This window comes from Eleginops maclovinus, chromosome 18 (genome assembly GCF_036324505.1).
Source record: "Eleginops maclovinus isolate JMC-PN-2008 ecotype Puerto Natales chromosome 18, JC_Emac_rtc_rv5, whole genome shotgun sequence".
Classification (NCBI taxonomy): Eukaryota; Metazoa; Chordata; class Actinopteri; order Perciformes; family Eleginopidae; genus Eleginops; species Eleginops maclovinus.
Genome location: NC_086366.1, coordinates 8,954,195 through 8,973,012, shown reverse-complemented (window position 1 = coordinate 8,973,012; position 18,818 = coordinate 8,954,195). Strand labels below are relative to the sequence as shown.

The 18,818-nt window shown below is 41.6% G+C and overlaps 1 protein-coding gene across 1 annotated transcript; it reads right to left on the bottom strand.

Moving 5' to 3' along the window:
• Window positions 1–2,996: 2,996 nt before the first annotated feature.
• LOC134880696 (beta-secretase 1-like) lies at window positions 2,997–17,412 on the bottom strand. Its single transcript, XM_063907726.1, has 9 exons — window positions 16,558–17,412; window positions 12,778–12,866; window positions 12,445–12,661; window positions 11,755–11,892; window positions 11,541–11,675; window positions 11,329–11,430; window positions 10,702–10,851; window positions 5,528–5,741; window positions 2,997–5,042 (listed from the first exon to the last, which is right to left on the bottom strand). Exons 1-9 carry the CDS (start codon window positions 16,891–16,893, stop codon window positions 4,804–4,806), a joined length of 1,620 nt encoding a protein of 539 aa, XP_063763796.1. The 5' UTR covers window positions 16,894–17,412; the 3' UTR covers window positions 2,997–4,803.
• Between the last annotated feature and the right edge of the window lie 1,406 nt (window positions 17,413–18,818).

The following is an 18,818-nucleotide window of genomic DNA, read 5'->3' as shown; positions in this document are numbered from 1 at the left end:
TGGCTCCCCCTAAATCAAAAGTTGATGGTCTTAAGGTGATAGTGCAAATGGCTTTACCTGCACAATATTATAAATCAGGTGAGTCTGTGTGTTGGTGAATGTTGTATATAAAGTGAAGGTGTTCACCTGAGCTATAAACTGGACTCTACAAGTCTGCTGCTCTATACAAGAAGGGACAGCGGTGTAGCTGACGCTTAAAAGTTCCTTCATTTATTTGTATTTTTGAACAGTGCGTAATGTACCCCTAAGCTTTGTTTTGTCCTGTTAAATGATAACATTATCTTGCCGGAAGTCATGTGATTTCAAGCTCCGGATGTGACGTGAATGTTTTCAGAGTAAAACGGCGCTAAAAAGTGTAACTCGTAGAAATGATGTTCGTTTTTCTACTGCTGCTTAACTAGGCTAATACATTTCCACTGTGTGTCATAACATTTAAACAAACAATAAATGTAAGAGTGAACATCAGATTCATAACATGGTTCGTAACATGATTTGAACCACAGTAGTTACAAGCGGAGACTTTATTTGCTGTAGAGACTGACCTCTTGTGGAGTACAGGGGGCCCTCCTATAAACTTTTTTTTTAATCAGTAGGGGCATCAGCCATTGTTATGTTATATATGTTGCTGACAGGAAGATACACTCTAAATGAAGGCCAGATCTGTCCTGGTGAGTCCGCTGGAAAATGTGGAGGAGGTGTGAGACAGGAGAATGATGGCCCTGTTGGATATTGTGTCCCACACCCTCCAGGACGCCCTGTCTGCACTGTGCCGCTCCTTCAGTGACAGGCTGCTTCACCCTATGTGCCTCATAGAGAGATACCTGAGTTTTTTCTCCCTGGTAGACCACCACAAAATACAGACTATGACTCTACTGTTTTGCTATAACACTTTTGATGTGCAATATATGCTAATTTACCATTTGTATAACTGGCTGCTACTTTTGTTGCACTAATGTCACAACACTGTTTGAGAATAACTTTGGCTTACTTTGGGATTCATAGCAGGGTAAAAAAAGAGCATCATGTTCAAGATATAATGCAAACTAATAAGTTCTTATTAAATATCACTTCTGTAAAATATAATTATTTCAGTTTAGCAGGTGTCAAAAATGTATGTAAGTACAAAACACAATATTGAAGTAATACATTGCTCAGTTTTAAACACATCAACACTCTCTGTTCTCTTCAGGCGTGACAACACCAGCTGCTTGGTGGTGGCTACGCACAGCTCCACCACCCTGGGCAGAGTTGGAATTGGAAAACATCATCCTTTCCGTACCATCTGATGTTGTTAGAAACTTAGAGCGCCCTGATGAGCTGGCAGTGCTGTGAGATGAGATTACGAGGAGCATCGCTGATCTGGCTGCCAGACCACACAAACAGATGTGCAGATTTCCCATGGTGAGTGTATTCAGCATTTCCTCTTTTGTTTATCCTGTTGAAAGTTATGGAAAAATGGAGCCTTTCCCAACTCATGCTGAGTTAGAGGCAGGGTCCATCATGGATAGGTCACAAAATCACAGATTGAACACAAATAGACAGAATACTATTCCCATTCACACCTATGGGTACATTTGAAGTTGCTATGACTATGTTTGTTTTTCAGATTTTTTCTCAATCCAGGTCTGATGCATGCAGGTTATCCTATCATGGCACACAAGCCCACAGCAGCTCAGCTGGTCAGCACTGCCCATATTTGGTGGAAAGGCCTGTTGGGAATTCAGACCAAACACCACAGAGTGTAGTCAGTGTATGTGCATGAAGAGGTGTTCGGGATCCAAAGGGGAAAGGTAGGGTTTCTATTTTGAAAAAAAATCTAAAACAATGGATAGAAAAGTCTGGTCTTCAAATGTAATATCACAGTTTTTCATATCAATAGGCCAAAGACAATGTCACAATGATACAATTTCATCTCGTTTAATGCAGGCTCATCCGAACATGACCTTAGGAAAGCGCAATAGTTGAGCAAAGAATTATGCTGAGGGGGGCAAGAAGCTCGGCACCTGGAGCATGTGGGTGGCACTGGAAACATACATGCAGGTAAGAGAAAAAGACTGTTCAATACAGACTTTTGTTCTCTCATTCATTCACACAGTCAGACACCAATGAGGCAGGGCTGCCATGCAAGGCACTGGTCTGTCCTTCCTGAGGAGAATTTGACATGTGGACATGAATCACAAGCTCCTCTTTGCTGGATTTAAGTTAACAAAAGTCTGTCTAAAGAGAAGTCAGAGGGCTCATCTTACATTTTTTTAAAACATTTTTTGTTATGAACCAATATCTGAAGCACATATGCATTAATAATGCGACCTTAAAGTGCCACTATTTGACAAGTGTCCAATGACTATTACTGGCATGCAGTGCCATATGCAGATTGGACTTCTGTCATATTCTGTTTCTGAATTCCAATGTTATAACAAATGTCCTGCTGTAGGCCCTCAACTCAAATTTGCAATAAACCCAAAACAGGGTTAATAGTTTTGGGTTTTTTTTAGAGCTCCTTGTGCTCAGTACTATTTCTTTGGAACAATTAGCACATCATTTCCAACGCTTGTTCCAACTCATGACACATTGAGCAGTGGGACAAAATGAAAGATAATTAAAATCATGAACCAGTACAAACTATCTCTTTGTGTGTTGGCTGGGATGCCTTTAAGACGGTGTTTGATGTCTAGCTCAAGATGAGCACCGCTCCAAAGGACAACAATGGAAAGATGAACCTGTATGCAGTTTTTGTCGGACAGCTCCCCCACTGGCTGTTTGGAGCACTGCTGGAGGAACTCTCCCAGCTCTGCAACAGACTCTTGTGCTTATTCTTCTCTATCTAAATACCATAACGAAAACAATAAGCAGTTCTTTAATTGAAAACATGACCCTAACATCAATAATTGTGTAACTCTCTGGTAAGTACGACACACCTATTTTTATGTGATTTTTATGCCACCTTCGATTTGATATGAATTTCTTTATGGAAATAAACGTTCAAATGGAAACCATTGAATTGTATACAAATATTTATGTACAATAGAAGGTGAATATCCAATAAAAGTAAGTGTATTTTATTTGTCTACTGTATTATTAGGTATTGAATGGCACAACATGGAAGGTATTGAGAAAAATCTCAACTTTTGAATGGAAAACTTTTTAACTTTATTAATGTTGAAAATAAGGGGGATTAAAATCCCATAATAAGGTGTGCCCTATTTATACAGTCCAGTTATAATATATTGTATTGATTAGGAGTCAATGGGTAACATGACATGAAATCTATTGAAAATAAATGATCGTTTGCTGACATGTCCTCAATATTCATATACGTAAAATAGGTTGACTACTTCCATTATGGTTATACAATTGAAATGTACTTCAAACAATTAAATGGTAACATTCACTACACTGGATGACAGTCAGATAGTATTCAGGTTTGATGTATCAAGGGAGGAAATGAAAATCACACACTTCATGTTACAGTTACAATAAGGACTTAATTGAATCCACAGTGCTGCCAGCGCCTGACAGATAAATATACAGTTTATCTATTTACAGCTTGCCAAGAGACAATACACACTGTCCCTTGTACACATATACTTAGTGTTTAAAGTGTTTAACATACTTTTGGCTGGTTTCCTTTCCAAGCATATATGGTCCCCATGGAAAGATGTGATGTGTTAGGCTGTTTCTGTGTCTGTGAAAGAAGCCCTATCAAAGTCTCACTCTGTTAACATGTAATGTGCTGTTACATGTGCAAATCATCAGATGGTGCAGCAGCAATATTAGCAATATGTATACTGTGTGTGTGTGTGTCTGTGTGTATGCATGAATTACAGATCTGTAATGCAGTCCGTTTTATTTACAATAGATACATTTAAACTATCAATATATGAAGGAAAAAGTGACATCTGATTTTGTCAGTAGTCTCAGTTTCACACCAAGCCAAAATGATCTTATGAAATAAATGCTGTTACAGTCTGATATTTCATCAACTGAACCTCTTTATGTTTACTTAATTTGCAGTGAAAAATTATTTGCAGGCAATAGCAACATAGTGTGATTTTATAGATACTATTCATATGCAGTAGTATTTTCATTTTCAGTAACATCTTTGTCTTAATTAAATCTTTCTGTATACTCTTCAGCGCAGCCGTGCACACATACAGGCATGCTCACACACATCAACTTTCAATCACTCATAAGCCACAAATAGAGGATCTATACACACACGCACGCACACACACGTAACCATACACTCATAAATCATACCATAACAAAACACGTCTGATGACACTATGGTTTCCCATCTTGTATTCATATCCAGGATGTGTTTCTTCAATAAGCAATGACTGTTAAATTATCAGTTTTCTCTCTATTTTACCTAAATCCACTGTTTTTTGAACTCTGCAATGTTAAGAGACAGATCTCTTCAAAATGACAAATTCAATCCATCTTCTGTAACTTTTTAAACACTATAATAAAGATTTTTACCAAGTGTTTTTTTGTTTCGTCTTTACCCAACGCTGTTTCTGCATAGGTAGCTTAAACAGTCAAAGTAGATGCTGACGAGACCAACTTTCTCCCCCAGTTAATAATGGCTCTAGTTATCCTCAATTGATCTGTTCACTGTGCAATCACTATGTCAGCATTTTCTACACTTTACATATTACATTCCTGAAAAACCTCTTCAAAGTTCTTTCAACAGCACCCGCATTTTGGAACAACGCTCATCTATTTCTCCCACAATCCACCCTTGCCTGCGTTTCAAGTGCAGGTCTGCACGACTCCTTTTGTCGCCTTTCATCTCGGCCTTTACTTCAGGAGCGATATGTCGTCAGCGAAGTCCCCGTGTGGGTGGATGCAGCGGGCGAAGCGCCACTGACACACCATGAGACACAGAGGCAGCATGAAGAGAGCGCAGATTCCTGCCATGATGTAGGCGATGGTCATGAGAGTGGACTCGTCGGTCTGAGGGATGTTGTAGCCGCAGTCCTCGAGGTCGAAGCCGTGGAACGGGCCTTCCACAGAGGCTGTGCGAAACTCATCATGCACTACGAATGACAGAAAGGGAATTTTAGTATTATTATACTTACATTTTTATTTAGCACAGACAAAAGTTTTACAAAACGGATCCAACAGTACGATGAAATGACAATACCAACTCACATACCCAAATCAATGAAAATAATAATAGAAAATCACATATTTAATAAATAAATAAGAAAAAGGTAGAAAAAGTTTACCAGATCCCTTCAACATTTCAAATAACTAGGTTGACTGATAACCAAGGAAGACAAAATGTACTATTAAATGGAATAGTACATATAAGGGGAATTTAAGTATTTGAGTCTTAAAGTCACATTATTGTAAAAAGGTTAGGGTCTACTGGTTATCACCAACATACAGCATACATATTTTAATGCATTTTAGGTATTTTATCAATCCCATACTTCTATACGAGTCTCCATATTTATTCTCCTCTGTTGTATTTTACATCAAACCCCATACTGTCTCCCCTCCACCCTTTCCTCCTCACCATGGCAGGTGCTGACTGCAAAGCCGATGCGTTTCTTTTCTCGGTCAAACACCACATAGAATCCTTCCATGATGACAGCCCCCATCACTGTACCAGTGCTGGACTGGGACACGGCAAACTTGTAACAGTCCTCCTGGGCGGAAGCCACGTCCTCCTGGGCGGAAGTCACGTCCTGCTGGGCGGAAGCCACGTCCTCTACTGGCCTCAGGTATTGCTACATAAACAACAATGAAAACATTTTTTAGGGAGTGTAGTCAGACACTGAACATTACAAACAAGTACACACCACTGCTTGTTTAAACAATAGACCTTCTAACTTGTGTTTGCTATTCCTGAAGTGCTATTTATTTTAAATGTTCTAATACATCGATTTTACACTTAATTCCAGGGACTATTATAGTTATTAGCAGGCTGTTTCTCTTTATGAACCGTACTATTCCTTTTTTTAAAATGCATTGTGATCTCTTTCCATCCCCTTTGCCTAGTAAGGTACGGAGAGCATTTGTGAGTCTTTATATGTCAATTATTTTTCTCTTTACAATTTCAGGGTATGTATGCCATTGGTATGTCTGGTGCCATGAAATGAAGTTTTTCAGGACTTTGGAAGTCAGGTCTTTGTCCACTTTACGCCACAACAAAACTAAATGTGTTAAAATATAATATAGGAAAAGTGTTGTCGTTACATACTTTGTCCACCGGAGAGCACTGACATGTTTTTCTGTATCATAAAAACGCCCCACTCTTAACAACAACAAAAAAGTCAGAAACCTTTATAATAAAATAAGGGATCCTTATCAAATATTTGTTTAATTACATGTATGAGAGACAAATAAATATATATGATTCTTTAAACTCTCGCTGATTACAGTATCAGCAATAAATATTCTGTGTCATCTTTGTGCTTAGGTTTTCCTGTGTATATGTAGCTTCAATATACATTCTATATGTGGTTTTGAACCTGCTCCCAGACCTCCCACACATTTAAAGCTTTCTGAAAAGCTTTAGAAAATAAATTCAATGGTAATTTTCTCTGAAACGTGGACATTATTTTATGGTACAGTCCGTCTTTCATCTTCGAGAATACATAAAAGAGTTTGGCTGAAGGATAGGAAGAATTATTGTGAACAGAATTCCTTCATGAGTGCAGAGGGTAATAACATGTGGGACCCAGACAAAATATGTGGTCTCAATGTTTTGTTTTAAATTAATGTAATGTATGATTTAAGGCAAATGTGTAAAACCTGTTTAACTATGGACAGCAGAGGGCAGCAGACGGAAGGGTAGCGCTGCCGTAGAGGGAATGTTATGATTTGCGTCTGCCGTAAACTGACTGACACGATGACGGAGGTCACGGAGCTGACGTTAGCTTGCCATTTTGGTAAGACCCGCCAAACGAGCAGTAAAATGTTTCCTCTGCTCATAATTTCTCCTGTTTTACAGGTCAGTAATGTGTACAGTTGTCACAAATGTTATAAATATACACAGTAGAGTGTTATGTCGAAATGTCTGAATGTTTAAAGTCATTTTTAGATGTTGTTTGTTATGTTTAATGCCGCGTAGGAGACTGCCTCGTGGTTGCTGTGTGTGCGTGTATATGTGTAATGGCGGTCTCTATTTAGATGTAGCATAATCGAGCTCCCTGATGCAAGTGAATGTAAGTTAAGTTAATTGTTTACAGATCCTGTGCACTTTATGACTTACATTTTTTCAATGTTTGTATCGGACGTTTTTTTGTGTGTTTTGAATTATCTATATGTGTTTTATGGTCAAAGTCAACACGGCGAATATCGCTCAATATATATATATATATATATATATATATATATTTGAAGACCTTAGTTAAGGCAGGAGGCGTGTGTTGCTTAGGGGGCCGCCTAAGCTGTAAAGTGCTGCGGGAAACCCTGGTCACCCCATTCAAAGTGAACGGTGAGGTCCGTCAAGCGTTAACGGGACGGAACCGTGTGTACCGGCCGTTATACGCAGACACAGATGGGGGACACGCGCTGGAGTCCGCGTGAAGCAAAAGAGGGCAAATAATAGGAGGAGATTTAAACCTTATTTGCGGAAGGTCAGGTCGCTGGAAAACAGGACAGACGAACACGCAGCACTTGTAAAAACACAGCGAGAGTACAGGGAGTCGAGTTTGCTGTGCTTTACGGAGACATGGCTTAACGGGGAAATACCAAACTGGTGGAGCCGGACGGCTTCACTGTGGTTCGAGCCGACAGAGACAAGCCGAGCGGCAAGAAGAGAGGCGGAGGACTTGCCGTATTTATTAACAAACAATGGTGAAACCATGGACTCTTATGGACAGTATTTGTACTCCGGACATTGAGCATTTGGCGGTGAGTTCTCACACCATCGCTGGTGTTGTTCTCACCAAGTGCTGCAGCGTCGCAGGCGAATGATGTCCTCCATTGCGGGATTACAGACGTGGCACCCCAGTGCGTTTATCACGGTTAATGGAGATTTTAACCATGTAAAAGTCTCCAAAAGCCTTTAAAACTTCACCTAGTATGTGACCGGTGGCACTAGGAACAATAAGACACTGGACCTGCTGTATGCCAATGTTAAGGAGGCATACAGCTCCACCATCCTCCCCTCAGGCTTGTTCCAAATACAAGCCACTTTTCAGGAGACTACCTACCACCACCAGGACTGTACAGCAGTGGTCTGGTGAGGTAGAGGAGTAGTTTGAAGGAGAGCTACAGGACAACAGACTGGGACATGCATCACCGACTACATCAGTTTCTGTGAGGAGAGCATTGTATCCACCAAAAAGGTACAATGCTTCCCAAACAATAAACCCAGGATCAATGGGGACAATAAAACCCTGTTGAACAAGAAAAAAGGGCTTTCATGGCAAGCGACACTGAGGGGGCTAAAGCTGTACAGAAGGAGTTGAAGAAAGAGCTGAAGGCAGCCAAGGAGAATTACAAAGCCAGACTGGAGGGACGTCTGGAGGCCAATAGCTCTAGAGGTGTGGGGAGGGGTGAGGAAGATCACAGGCTACAAACAGTCAAACACAGCTGTGGAGGGTTACCGCTGAAAGTGCGAATGAGCTAAACCTGTTCTTCAACAAGTTTGCTGTTCCCATCTCCAGCTCAACAGGACAGCAGGGATCCTCACTCTGGCACCGTTTCCCACCTACCCACCTCTTCTACTTCTTCTCCAACCACACCCAACACCACTCCACAGGGGACATCAGCCTCTCCTCATTTAACCCCACTCTTGGGTGACACTTCCAGCAGCTTCACACCTCTGATAATCACCACTGGACAGGTCAGGAATCAGCTCTCAAAGATCAATGTGAGAAAGGCCAGGGGGCCAGACAACACCAACCCCAGGGTGCTCAAGGTGTGCACCGGACAGTTAGCAGGAGCTTTTCAGCACCTCTTCAGGTTCTCTTTGAAGCTGATGAAGGAGCCTGAGATCTGGAAGACTTCCTGCATTGTCCTGGTGTCCAAGAAAACACGCCCGGGCACTCCAGGAGACTACAAGCCTGTAGCTCTGACTTCTCATGTTATGAAGATCTTTGAGAGACTGATCCTGCAGCATCTCAAACGCCTTGTTTGACTCCTTGGACCCTATACAGTTTGCCTACCATGCCAACATCGGTGTAGAGGAGGCCCTCATCTACATGCTGCCGAAGCCAACTCACACCTGGAGAAGCCGCACAGCTCACTAAGAATCCTGTTCTTCAACATGATCCAGCCACACCTGCTCGCTGAGAAGCTGTCACTGATGCAGGTGGATCACAGCTCGTGGCCTGGATTACTGACTACCTCACTAGCAGACCTCAGTATTTCAGACAGCAGGGCAGCGGGTCTGATGTGCTGGTGAGCAACACTGGAGCCCCCCAAGGACTTTGCAGTCACCATTCCTGTTCAACCTCTACACCTCTGACTTCCGCATTAACTCCGGCTCATGCCCCCTACAGAAGTTCTCCAATGACTCCTCCATCGTAAGCTGCATCACAGATGACAATAAGGAGGAGTAAAGGGCCCTGGTGGAGAACTTCGTAGGCTGGTGTGACAACAATCACCTCCAGCTCAACATCAGCCAGACTAAGGAGCTGGTGGTGGACTTCAGGCAGAGCACGAAGAGGTCTCTAACCCCCATCTCCAAGGGGGAGGAGGTGGAGGTGGTGAGCAGCTACAAGTTCCTGGTAGTGCACTTGAACAATAAACAGGACTGGAGTGACAACACTGATGCTCTCTTCAGGAAGGGACAGCAAGCTGCTGCAGACGTTCTACCAGTCTGTAGTGGCCTGTGGGCTCTTCTTTGCTGTGGTGTGCTGTGGGGGAACACCAACAAAAGGGATGCTGACAGGCTGAACATGCTATGAGAAGGCTAGCTCTGTAGTTGGAGTTAAACTGGACAATCTGGAGGAGGTGGCTGGGGGAGGACGAGGAGGAAACTGGACAGTATCCTGGTTAACCCCTCCCACCCCCTCCATGCAGAGCTAGTGAAGAAGAGGAGTACGTTCAGCCACAGACTCATCCCACCTCGGCACAGCACTAAGCACCTGGGAAACTCCTTTGTGCCTGTAGCCATCGGGCTGCACAACAAGGGGTTAACCATGTGACTCACTGACAATAACCCGGACTTCACATAAAACCTGCACTTTTGCACAAAGACTTTTAACCGTATCAATCAATGTAAATATATTTTACAATCCGGATAACAAATGTTTATATATTCATTGAAGTCCTTAATTCCGTTTTTTGTTAACAAATACTTACCCCTACATCATTTTATTTTTGTTTTATTATCCTGTGTGAACCACACTGTCCTGTTTTTCATTCTTATTCTGTTGCTGCTTAAACAACTGAATTTCGCCACGGGGATTAATAAAGGTACATCTTATCTTATCTTACGTGGATTGTATTGAGTAGTAAAGGGCATTAACAATTGTGTTTGTATTGTGCCAAACGGTTAATACATTCTGGTAAGACCCACCAAACAAGCAGTAAAAGGTTTCCTCTGCTCATCATTTCTCCTGTTTTACAGGCATATTATCTGTCTTCGCGCCCTGCATAGCGGGGCCTGTTACACAGTAACTTCTGATGATTTGAGAATAATTTTAGACTCGAGCAATATAACTTCATATGGGACAAATGTTATCCACACATGCAACAACATTCAGCCTCAGTCGAGACACAGTGCATTACCTGCGGCAGGATGGAGATTCTGAAGGACTGGTTGTGGTTTTCACTCATCAGGTAGAGGGAGATGACTGGGAATATGTGCCAGGGTGTAGTACCAGCATGCCAACATACCAGCTGCTCCCCCAGCCAGAACTCGGAGGGAAACTGCTCGGTCTGAAAGAAAGGGTCATTCATCTGTTCTTTTCCAAAACCGGCTTATTACAAATCAGGCCCATGTGGTAATGAGACTGGAGGTAAGCCCAGGGCTAAAAATCGTTAATGTCTTCAACAATTCTGACTACAATAGTATGCCATTGGATCAGAAAACAAACATAACAAGGTTTTTGCAGAAATGTAAGCAAACTTAAAATATTTTCATCAAACGACTTTGAGATGGGAAACTGTGAGATACTAACATGCTTAAGTGCTTTAAATACCATAACAGATTTTATTATGAATGTCAGATGTCCAGCCTGCTGCCATGGTATAAAAGAGTGAGAATTATAAAAAAATATCAGTCAATTAAAATGAGTCCAAAGCATTTCCCTCTACTATTGTCTGCTTTCATGAGACATCTCAAGAAATCAGCAATGACGGGAAGCAGAGTCATGCAGGAAGGAGTATAAAAAGGGATCCATAGCATTAACTGACCGAAGAGGCCGCTTCAATAGCCTTGACTGCAGCCTGGAAGACTTTCCTAGGCAGACGAAGGTTAGTGGTGCCGCTGTCCACGATGCTCTTATCATAGTTGTACTGTAAAAGAAAAGTCACCAATCAAAAATGTCTTACACAGATGTTTTGCTGAGGTTTGAATTATTCTTTCTTTGGTTTTTGCAGCCATCCCTCCTTCCACCAAATCTTACCTCTTTACAGTCCATGTTCAGGTCCAGTCCGTTCACCTCAATGCGTACGATGATGACCTCATAGTACCACTCCCTGCGGATGGGAGTGTACCAAAGCTCTCCCACGTAGAGGGACGGGTCCACTCCGCCAATGATCTAAGAGTATAAGAAAAAGTATAATTCAGAAGGGTTTTCCAGTACCACATGAGATGATTTGTGTGTGTTTGTGTCTCACCATGCTGCCACCAACAGTAGCGTTACCCAGGGAGTAGTTTTGGGTGAAGCCTGCTCCACACAACTGCAGAGAGAAGAGGTTGCGAACAGGAGTCTGCCGAACCAGAGAGTCGAAGAAAGGCTCCAATGTCTCGTCAGGCTGTAGAAAGAAAGAGATGGCGGGGGGATAGCTTCTCTTCTGAATGACCAAACTGTCTTTAGTATCAACTTCACATTTCGATCAAATTAAGCTAACCTCATCCTCCTTTTGACCAATCAGTAAACCTTTTGTTATTTTTTTTCCACCATTCCATACCTCATTTATAAAATTAGTAAATATAAGGACAACATTACTTCATTACAAGTTAAGTAAGGTGTATTTCTTATTACATCTTCATAATGTCAGAATTTGAGCTACTTAAAATATATCCCACATCCACTGTCATCATACCATGTCATCAGGAAATACATGTACCCTATTCATTTTGTTTTTAATCTCCTTTATATAATGTCCTAGTCTATATATGTCACTGTTCTCAAAATACAGAGTATTCATCGGCTATAAGAGCATGGTTTCTAAACACTGACATTGAATGATTTGACAGCCAAGGTGCTCATGTGTATGATCGGTCCTTTGCAGCTGGAAAAATGCTTAATTCATGAGGAGATTCTTTTTCAGATTTTGAAGAACCAAGGGATACGCTGGTCTTACCCGGGCTATATCGGCGTAGGCCAGTCCCAGGATTCCCTCCCAGTTGGATCCGTTGATGAAGAAGCGATCTGACTGGGTGATCGCAGCAATGTTGGCGCGCAGCGTGGCGTTGGGCCCGTGTGGGACGGAGACCAGGTCCGTTCCCAGCTCCCCCTCCCAGCGACCCTGGGTGTAGGGAACATACACACTCCTGCCTTGATCACGGTAGGAGCCAGAGCTGTCAATGAGTAGTAAGAAAACAGAGTGGAAGGAAAAAGTACAGAGTTAGCGTACAGTCCCTTTTTTTATAACCATATCTGGCTGTATATTTCACCCCATAATGTTTCTACTCACAGTGAACGATGGTAGTATCTGCGCAGGAAGGGATGAGCAGCGGCCCCGACAGCAAAGTTACTGCTTCCTGTGTCCACCAGGATGTTCAACTAGTGAGAGGGAAGAGAAACACATGGAGACATTTATTAAATATATGCTGTGTGCGTTTATTTACAAAAATCCACAGGTCTGTGAAACAGACACTCGAGTTACATCGTAAAATTGATTATGTTCCATCTCTGAAGGGCACGTTTAATCATCAGTATCTTGGCTACCTTTGAGTCAGACATTTGGAAAATATATTTCTGAGGGTTTTTAAATATCTGCTATTGATATCTAACTATTGATATTCTACCTTCTTTTATATATATTGGCAGTCTTACAGGCAAATGTTCTCTTTCACAGGAAGTAGTCAGCATCACATCACACGGATTTTCATTTTTAAACCGTCATTCTCGGTATCCATTTCTCTTCCCTTGTAGTGTCCTGTGCTGTTTCCTGTTGCCCTAGATGTCCTTCTCTGTCCCCTGTCTGCCTCCACTCTCACCCCCCACTCCTCTCAGGTTGCTTTTTCTACTCCCTCTCTCCCCCCATCTCCTCTTCTGTCTGCATCTCTTTGTGAGTATCATATTTTAAGCACTCAGTCAAAACAGTTAGTGAATGGAGCCCGATGGCAGATGATTATGAAGCCTAAAACAGACCAAAGTTTAAATATTATAATGTAGAAATTGTGAGAAAATAGAGACGAAACAAATTTGACCAACTAATGTGTGTCATTTACCAGCTACAAACCAGGGAGAGAACTGCTGCAAACAGTTACTGTCACACTGACACTGTCCAAATGTGTTAGTGTGAAGGTAATGTTAACTTGTATTTTCCCTCTTTGTAACCTTTTGACCCTGGGAATGCTTGTGCGCATGCGTTGTATGTTTGAGTTACTTGATGGAGACCGGTTACAGTGGAAATGGTGGCCACAGAGTTGTCCTGTTCTGAACTGGAATAAAGTCACTAAAGTGATATAAACGTCGTGTTTATTGAGTCTAACAGGTAAAGCGTCAGAGAAAAGGCATATGTTGGTTGCTCGTGTTTAACAGACAATGGTGAATTATGTCCTTAGAGCCTGCTACAATAAATAATCTTTTACACAGATATTAAATTATCTTTGACTAAAATTGCAGGACACCTATTTCAAATCATGTTTCGTTCCATTCTTTTTTAATGTACTGTTGCTTCAATACACTTTTAATTCCCAATTGTGTAGTTGAGTTCAATCAATGCATCAACATTGATATGGTTGTTTTAAAAATGGACTAATGTGATTTGTGTAAGCACATGCTTTGCTAATATACTGACCGATAAATTAAAGGGACTACAGATAGACAGTTTGCTACAGAAACACCCAAACAGATGAACAGAGAGGCGGTCAGATACAGCCACAGCAAGCTGTTCAATAATGGATTGGCTCTTTAAATATCCAGGATAGTGCTGCTGTTTCAGGGGCTGGTCCTGAAAGCCCAGAATAAATACGGACTCTAACAAACACACACATCTCAATGATATCACCCACACATGCCTGCATATGCTGTCTTTACAAACACCTCTACAGTCAAAGTATCAATGCTGAACACACCCTGTCTTCCTCTTAGCCAGAAATGTACTGACTGCTTTGGATGATTGTGTTGCTCTCACACTCACACATACTAAAGGCTCCATCCTGACACACTGAGCCTTCACGTCTTCCTCTGCTCTGTCTCTCTCCTCTGTCTTCCTGTCATCCCTGGCGGAGTGCCAGTCTTTTCCTGCCATCATATCTGCCCTCCTCCCTTCACCACAGAGGAGAAATCATCTAGTGGTTACCGGAACACACTGTATCTGAAAGTTACTGTAAATGATTTGAGGTTGTTTCAGCAACATTGCATCCATCAACCATATCAAAGGTTTTTGAAGGCCTTCTATATAAGGTTCTGCAATTAGGATAATTTCCTTTCAAAATCATTTACCCAGCTACAGATACATCTATTTATATAAAGCTTTGTTTGTTATCTAGGTGGAAACTATTTCAAAGCCATAAAAACGTTCAGATAATTTGATTCAAGATGCCTTGGTACTCATTAAGGGCCGGCAAATGCTCTGTGTGTTATATACATGGATATCCTGACTTTATTTATATATATTTATAAGCTTTTTACTTAAATAATCATAAAAGCATTGTTAATAAGTAGGGACTATCAGGCTGACATGTAAGAATCATGAACAAGTCTTGGTCACAGATTGTATTTTCTGCAATAATCTGAAATTCAATGGAAAAATCCCATTGCTTTTTGTTGAGGGAGTCCCTGCGATGCTCAATTCCGAGTCAGCCTACAAAAATATGTCGTCACTGCACCACTCAATTGACAATGTAGTGATTTTTGCTTGTCTGACAATGTCTGGCCCATAAACTCTGTGGTCCACATCCATAGCAAACAAAGATACAGCGGTTCAGAGAACGCCCTGAGCAATGGATGGATCCCAAGGCACTTGATGACGGAAACAAACCAAAAAACAACAGTTTTGTCCGTCTTTGCTGACTAAACTCAACCACAAGCATGATGCCCAAACATCACTGTCTCCATGGAAGTCTCCCCTTCACTTGTCACCCTCCATCCCTTTCTCTTGTCATTTTTTTCATTAATTTTTTCACCTTCTCTCTTTCACCTTCTTCTCCACTTCTACCACCTCATCACTTTCTCTCTGTTCGCCACCCTCTGGGTGCCAGCCTGTACACCCCAGCTGCACTTGGCTGGCACTAGTCACTCTGCAGAATTAATGGTTCCATTATCTGTCTGTATCCGTCAGTTATTTCTCTCACTTTCACACACACAGGCCATCTGTCACTGCAGAGCCATCAACAGTATTGCGAAATCAGATAGTACATTTGAAAAATGCATTAACTGCCACTGACTTGGTTTTGCATTCCCTATTTACAGTAACTGTGTACATCTTACATTCAAAATAGCCTGTTAGAGCAAAGTATGAGGATATTGATTCATATACAGTATACAGATATACATAGACTGGAATAGGTTATCAAGGTGTGTTATAAGTTCAGATGGATGTCACCTACCATTCAGTTGCACTGGATTTAATAATGACTTTGAAGTGGTACCACAGAGTCAAATGAAGCTGCTAATAATGCAACATTTGTGCCAACTGACTAGATTAAATATTCAACTGATGGAGAAAGACAGGGAGTAGGATACCAAATATCTTTGCATATTTTAGGAAAAGCCAGATGATGCAAAGCACAACACAGACTGACATGTCACACTGAATGTCATCCTTAAATAACGATTTATTTATTATTATTTTTTGTATGCTTGGTTCCCGTTCATTTCACTACGATTGTATTTGATAGAATGTATTTGTACTGGCTGCTATCTTGTAGTTAGACTATTCAGTGACTGTAACAGTCAGTTAATAACTGAAATATATACTTAGATTTCCACTGACGTTAGCTGGCTTCTATTACAATACTTCTGTGTTACATTTGATAATAAAACATATTGTTACTGTACTTAGGTTGTCAAACTGGATGGCTATTTTTTTTTTTATTGTAATTTCTATCTAATATTTTATGCATGCCTCTTGATTAACATTTTTGCCCCTTTACTTTTGCTGTAAGAATGTACATTTCTTCTATGGGACTAATAACAATATTGCGATTATAATTATGATGGATCGACTAGGCCAAAAAGTGTTTGCTGTGCCTTTACGGATCTTAGACAAAATATTAATCATGTCCCGTAAATAAACCTTCACCTTTTGCGGAGGAGAGCCAACAGCCATCTCAACGTAGTATCCTTGGCCGGACTTCCCACGCAGGTTATCAATCATGTCCACAAAGCTGATGCCGCTCGCTGCCGCTCCTCTCCGCTTGCGCGCACTACGCTTCCCCGCGTTGTCGCGCTCGCGGTAAGCAGCGGCAGGTGGCAGCGGCGATGGCTTCTCAGCGAGAGCGCCTTGTCGCAGTGGTACGCGGATGGCGAAAGGCAGGCCCGAGGCTTCCGGCGCGGATTGACCGTGGCTGAGCAGACACAAAGTCGTCCACATAAACAGACCTTTCAAACACCGAGGCTGTAACGTCGACCCCTCCATGCTAAAACTCTGTTAACGATGTGTGTTTTTGGTATGTTTTGGTTCTGACGCTCCGCTCAGTTGGACGTCCAGTCTGCAGGGGCACATCAGAGATCAGCTGGCGATGAGGCTAAAACGACGGCTAAAACCATGATGGCAGTTGCACTACAAATCACAGGGTGACTTTATCTCCTCTGGTTTTCTTCCCGTTTAGTTGTGGGAAAATAATACAATTTTACACCTCGAACGTAAGATGACAATACAAAATAGCTGCAAATCAATTCACTATTTGTCAAGCAGGGCAAACGCTCGGTGTCACGGATATTGTGAGGCTCCTTGCATCTACAAACCGCAGGCCTAGGTCGTTTGTGCCGCACATTCTCATGTCAAACGATCGAAACCACTGTTGGTTGACAAGCAAGCCGGAGAGTTACAGTAATCCGCATCCTTCCGAGACATTCAGTTATCCGACTTCCAGTCTTTCACCTCCACCTCCGGCTCCATCCACCCACTGCATCCCTCAGCAGCACCACCATCAAGTTGTAACAGGAAACCGCACGACTTCCTGTAGGCCTTTTCAAAATAAAGTAAAAATCACTCCACCAAAATGAGCTTAACAACAACCCTGTAAGAATAAAGTTTACTCATTATTTTCCCCTAGCAAAACCGGTATTGTTCAAATCCATCATCTTTCAACGACTCAAAGGCGTTTATTGTCATATAGACAGTAGATACGGTGCAATGAAAATCTTAAATCACAGGCTCCTCCATCAATGTGTGGCTGGGTGATGTGTTTACATTTCATTTATAAAAAAATTATATGTTTTAAGCGGATAAAGGACTGACAAGGCCACGAAATGGACACAAAGAGAATGCGTTACCTTTTAACAAACTATTTCATTTCACAAATAAATAACAACAGGCTTGTTAACTGAGGGACAGAGTTCCAAAATGTAATTTAAAAAAATGTAATTTATACTTTTAAATGTAATAAAAAAAGAGGAAACTAAGGAAATCTTGTTATTCAGATAAAATGATCTTTATACAGAAATTGTTTAATATACAGTATATGTACTTACAATGTAATAATAAAGCGGCCATATTATGCTTTTGGGGGTTTTCCCTTTCCTGTAGTGTGTTATTTGTGTTTCTGTGCATGTAATAGGTCTGCAAAAGCTAAAATCCCAAAGTTCAAGCTAGAGGGAGATTCTCTCCCATATCCCTCCCCCTGCCTGAAACGCCTTGATGGGATTCCTTTCTTTACTTCCTGGTTCAGTTCCATATCACACTGACGTCAATGTGATACGGAACTGAACTCTAGTCAATAGCAGCGCGAGCCGCTAGAGCTTCAACACTAAGATAAAGTCGACCTGAGCAGAGGAACCATGGCGAGAAGACGCTGCCACTTTCACTGCGAACAAAACAAAGTTATTTGTTTGCCATACCAAAGGAAGAAGATGTGAAGAACAAGTGGCTTTCATTCATTTTTACCACTATTCCCCCGGAGCAAAACCCCAAATGATGTGTTCTCGACGTTTCTGCCCACAGGGGCAATCGGGCTTAAGCAGTCTTCAGCAATGCAGCAACTTGTAAGAAACAGCGTGTCAGGGCATGTTAACATTTAACAACCTATCAATGTGGTATACCCACTCAACGGGAAGAAACTCAGCTACCAGATATTAACCATTTTTTACCAAAATGAAACATAGTTCCAACACCAAGTGTCTAAATCAGCACTTAATGAAAACGAGCTAACGCTACGGCGATTTTTCTGCTTCATGCTATCTGCACAAACATATCATATGAAACCTGAGATTCCACAGATTCCATTGGAATACGTCTCATCACTTTACAACCAAAACTCACTGAACTAGCAGCCAATAAAGAGCAAGAAGGGAGACTGGCTGCAAGGTAGTGTGGTCGTCTTTTAACAAGAAGGTTGTGGG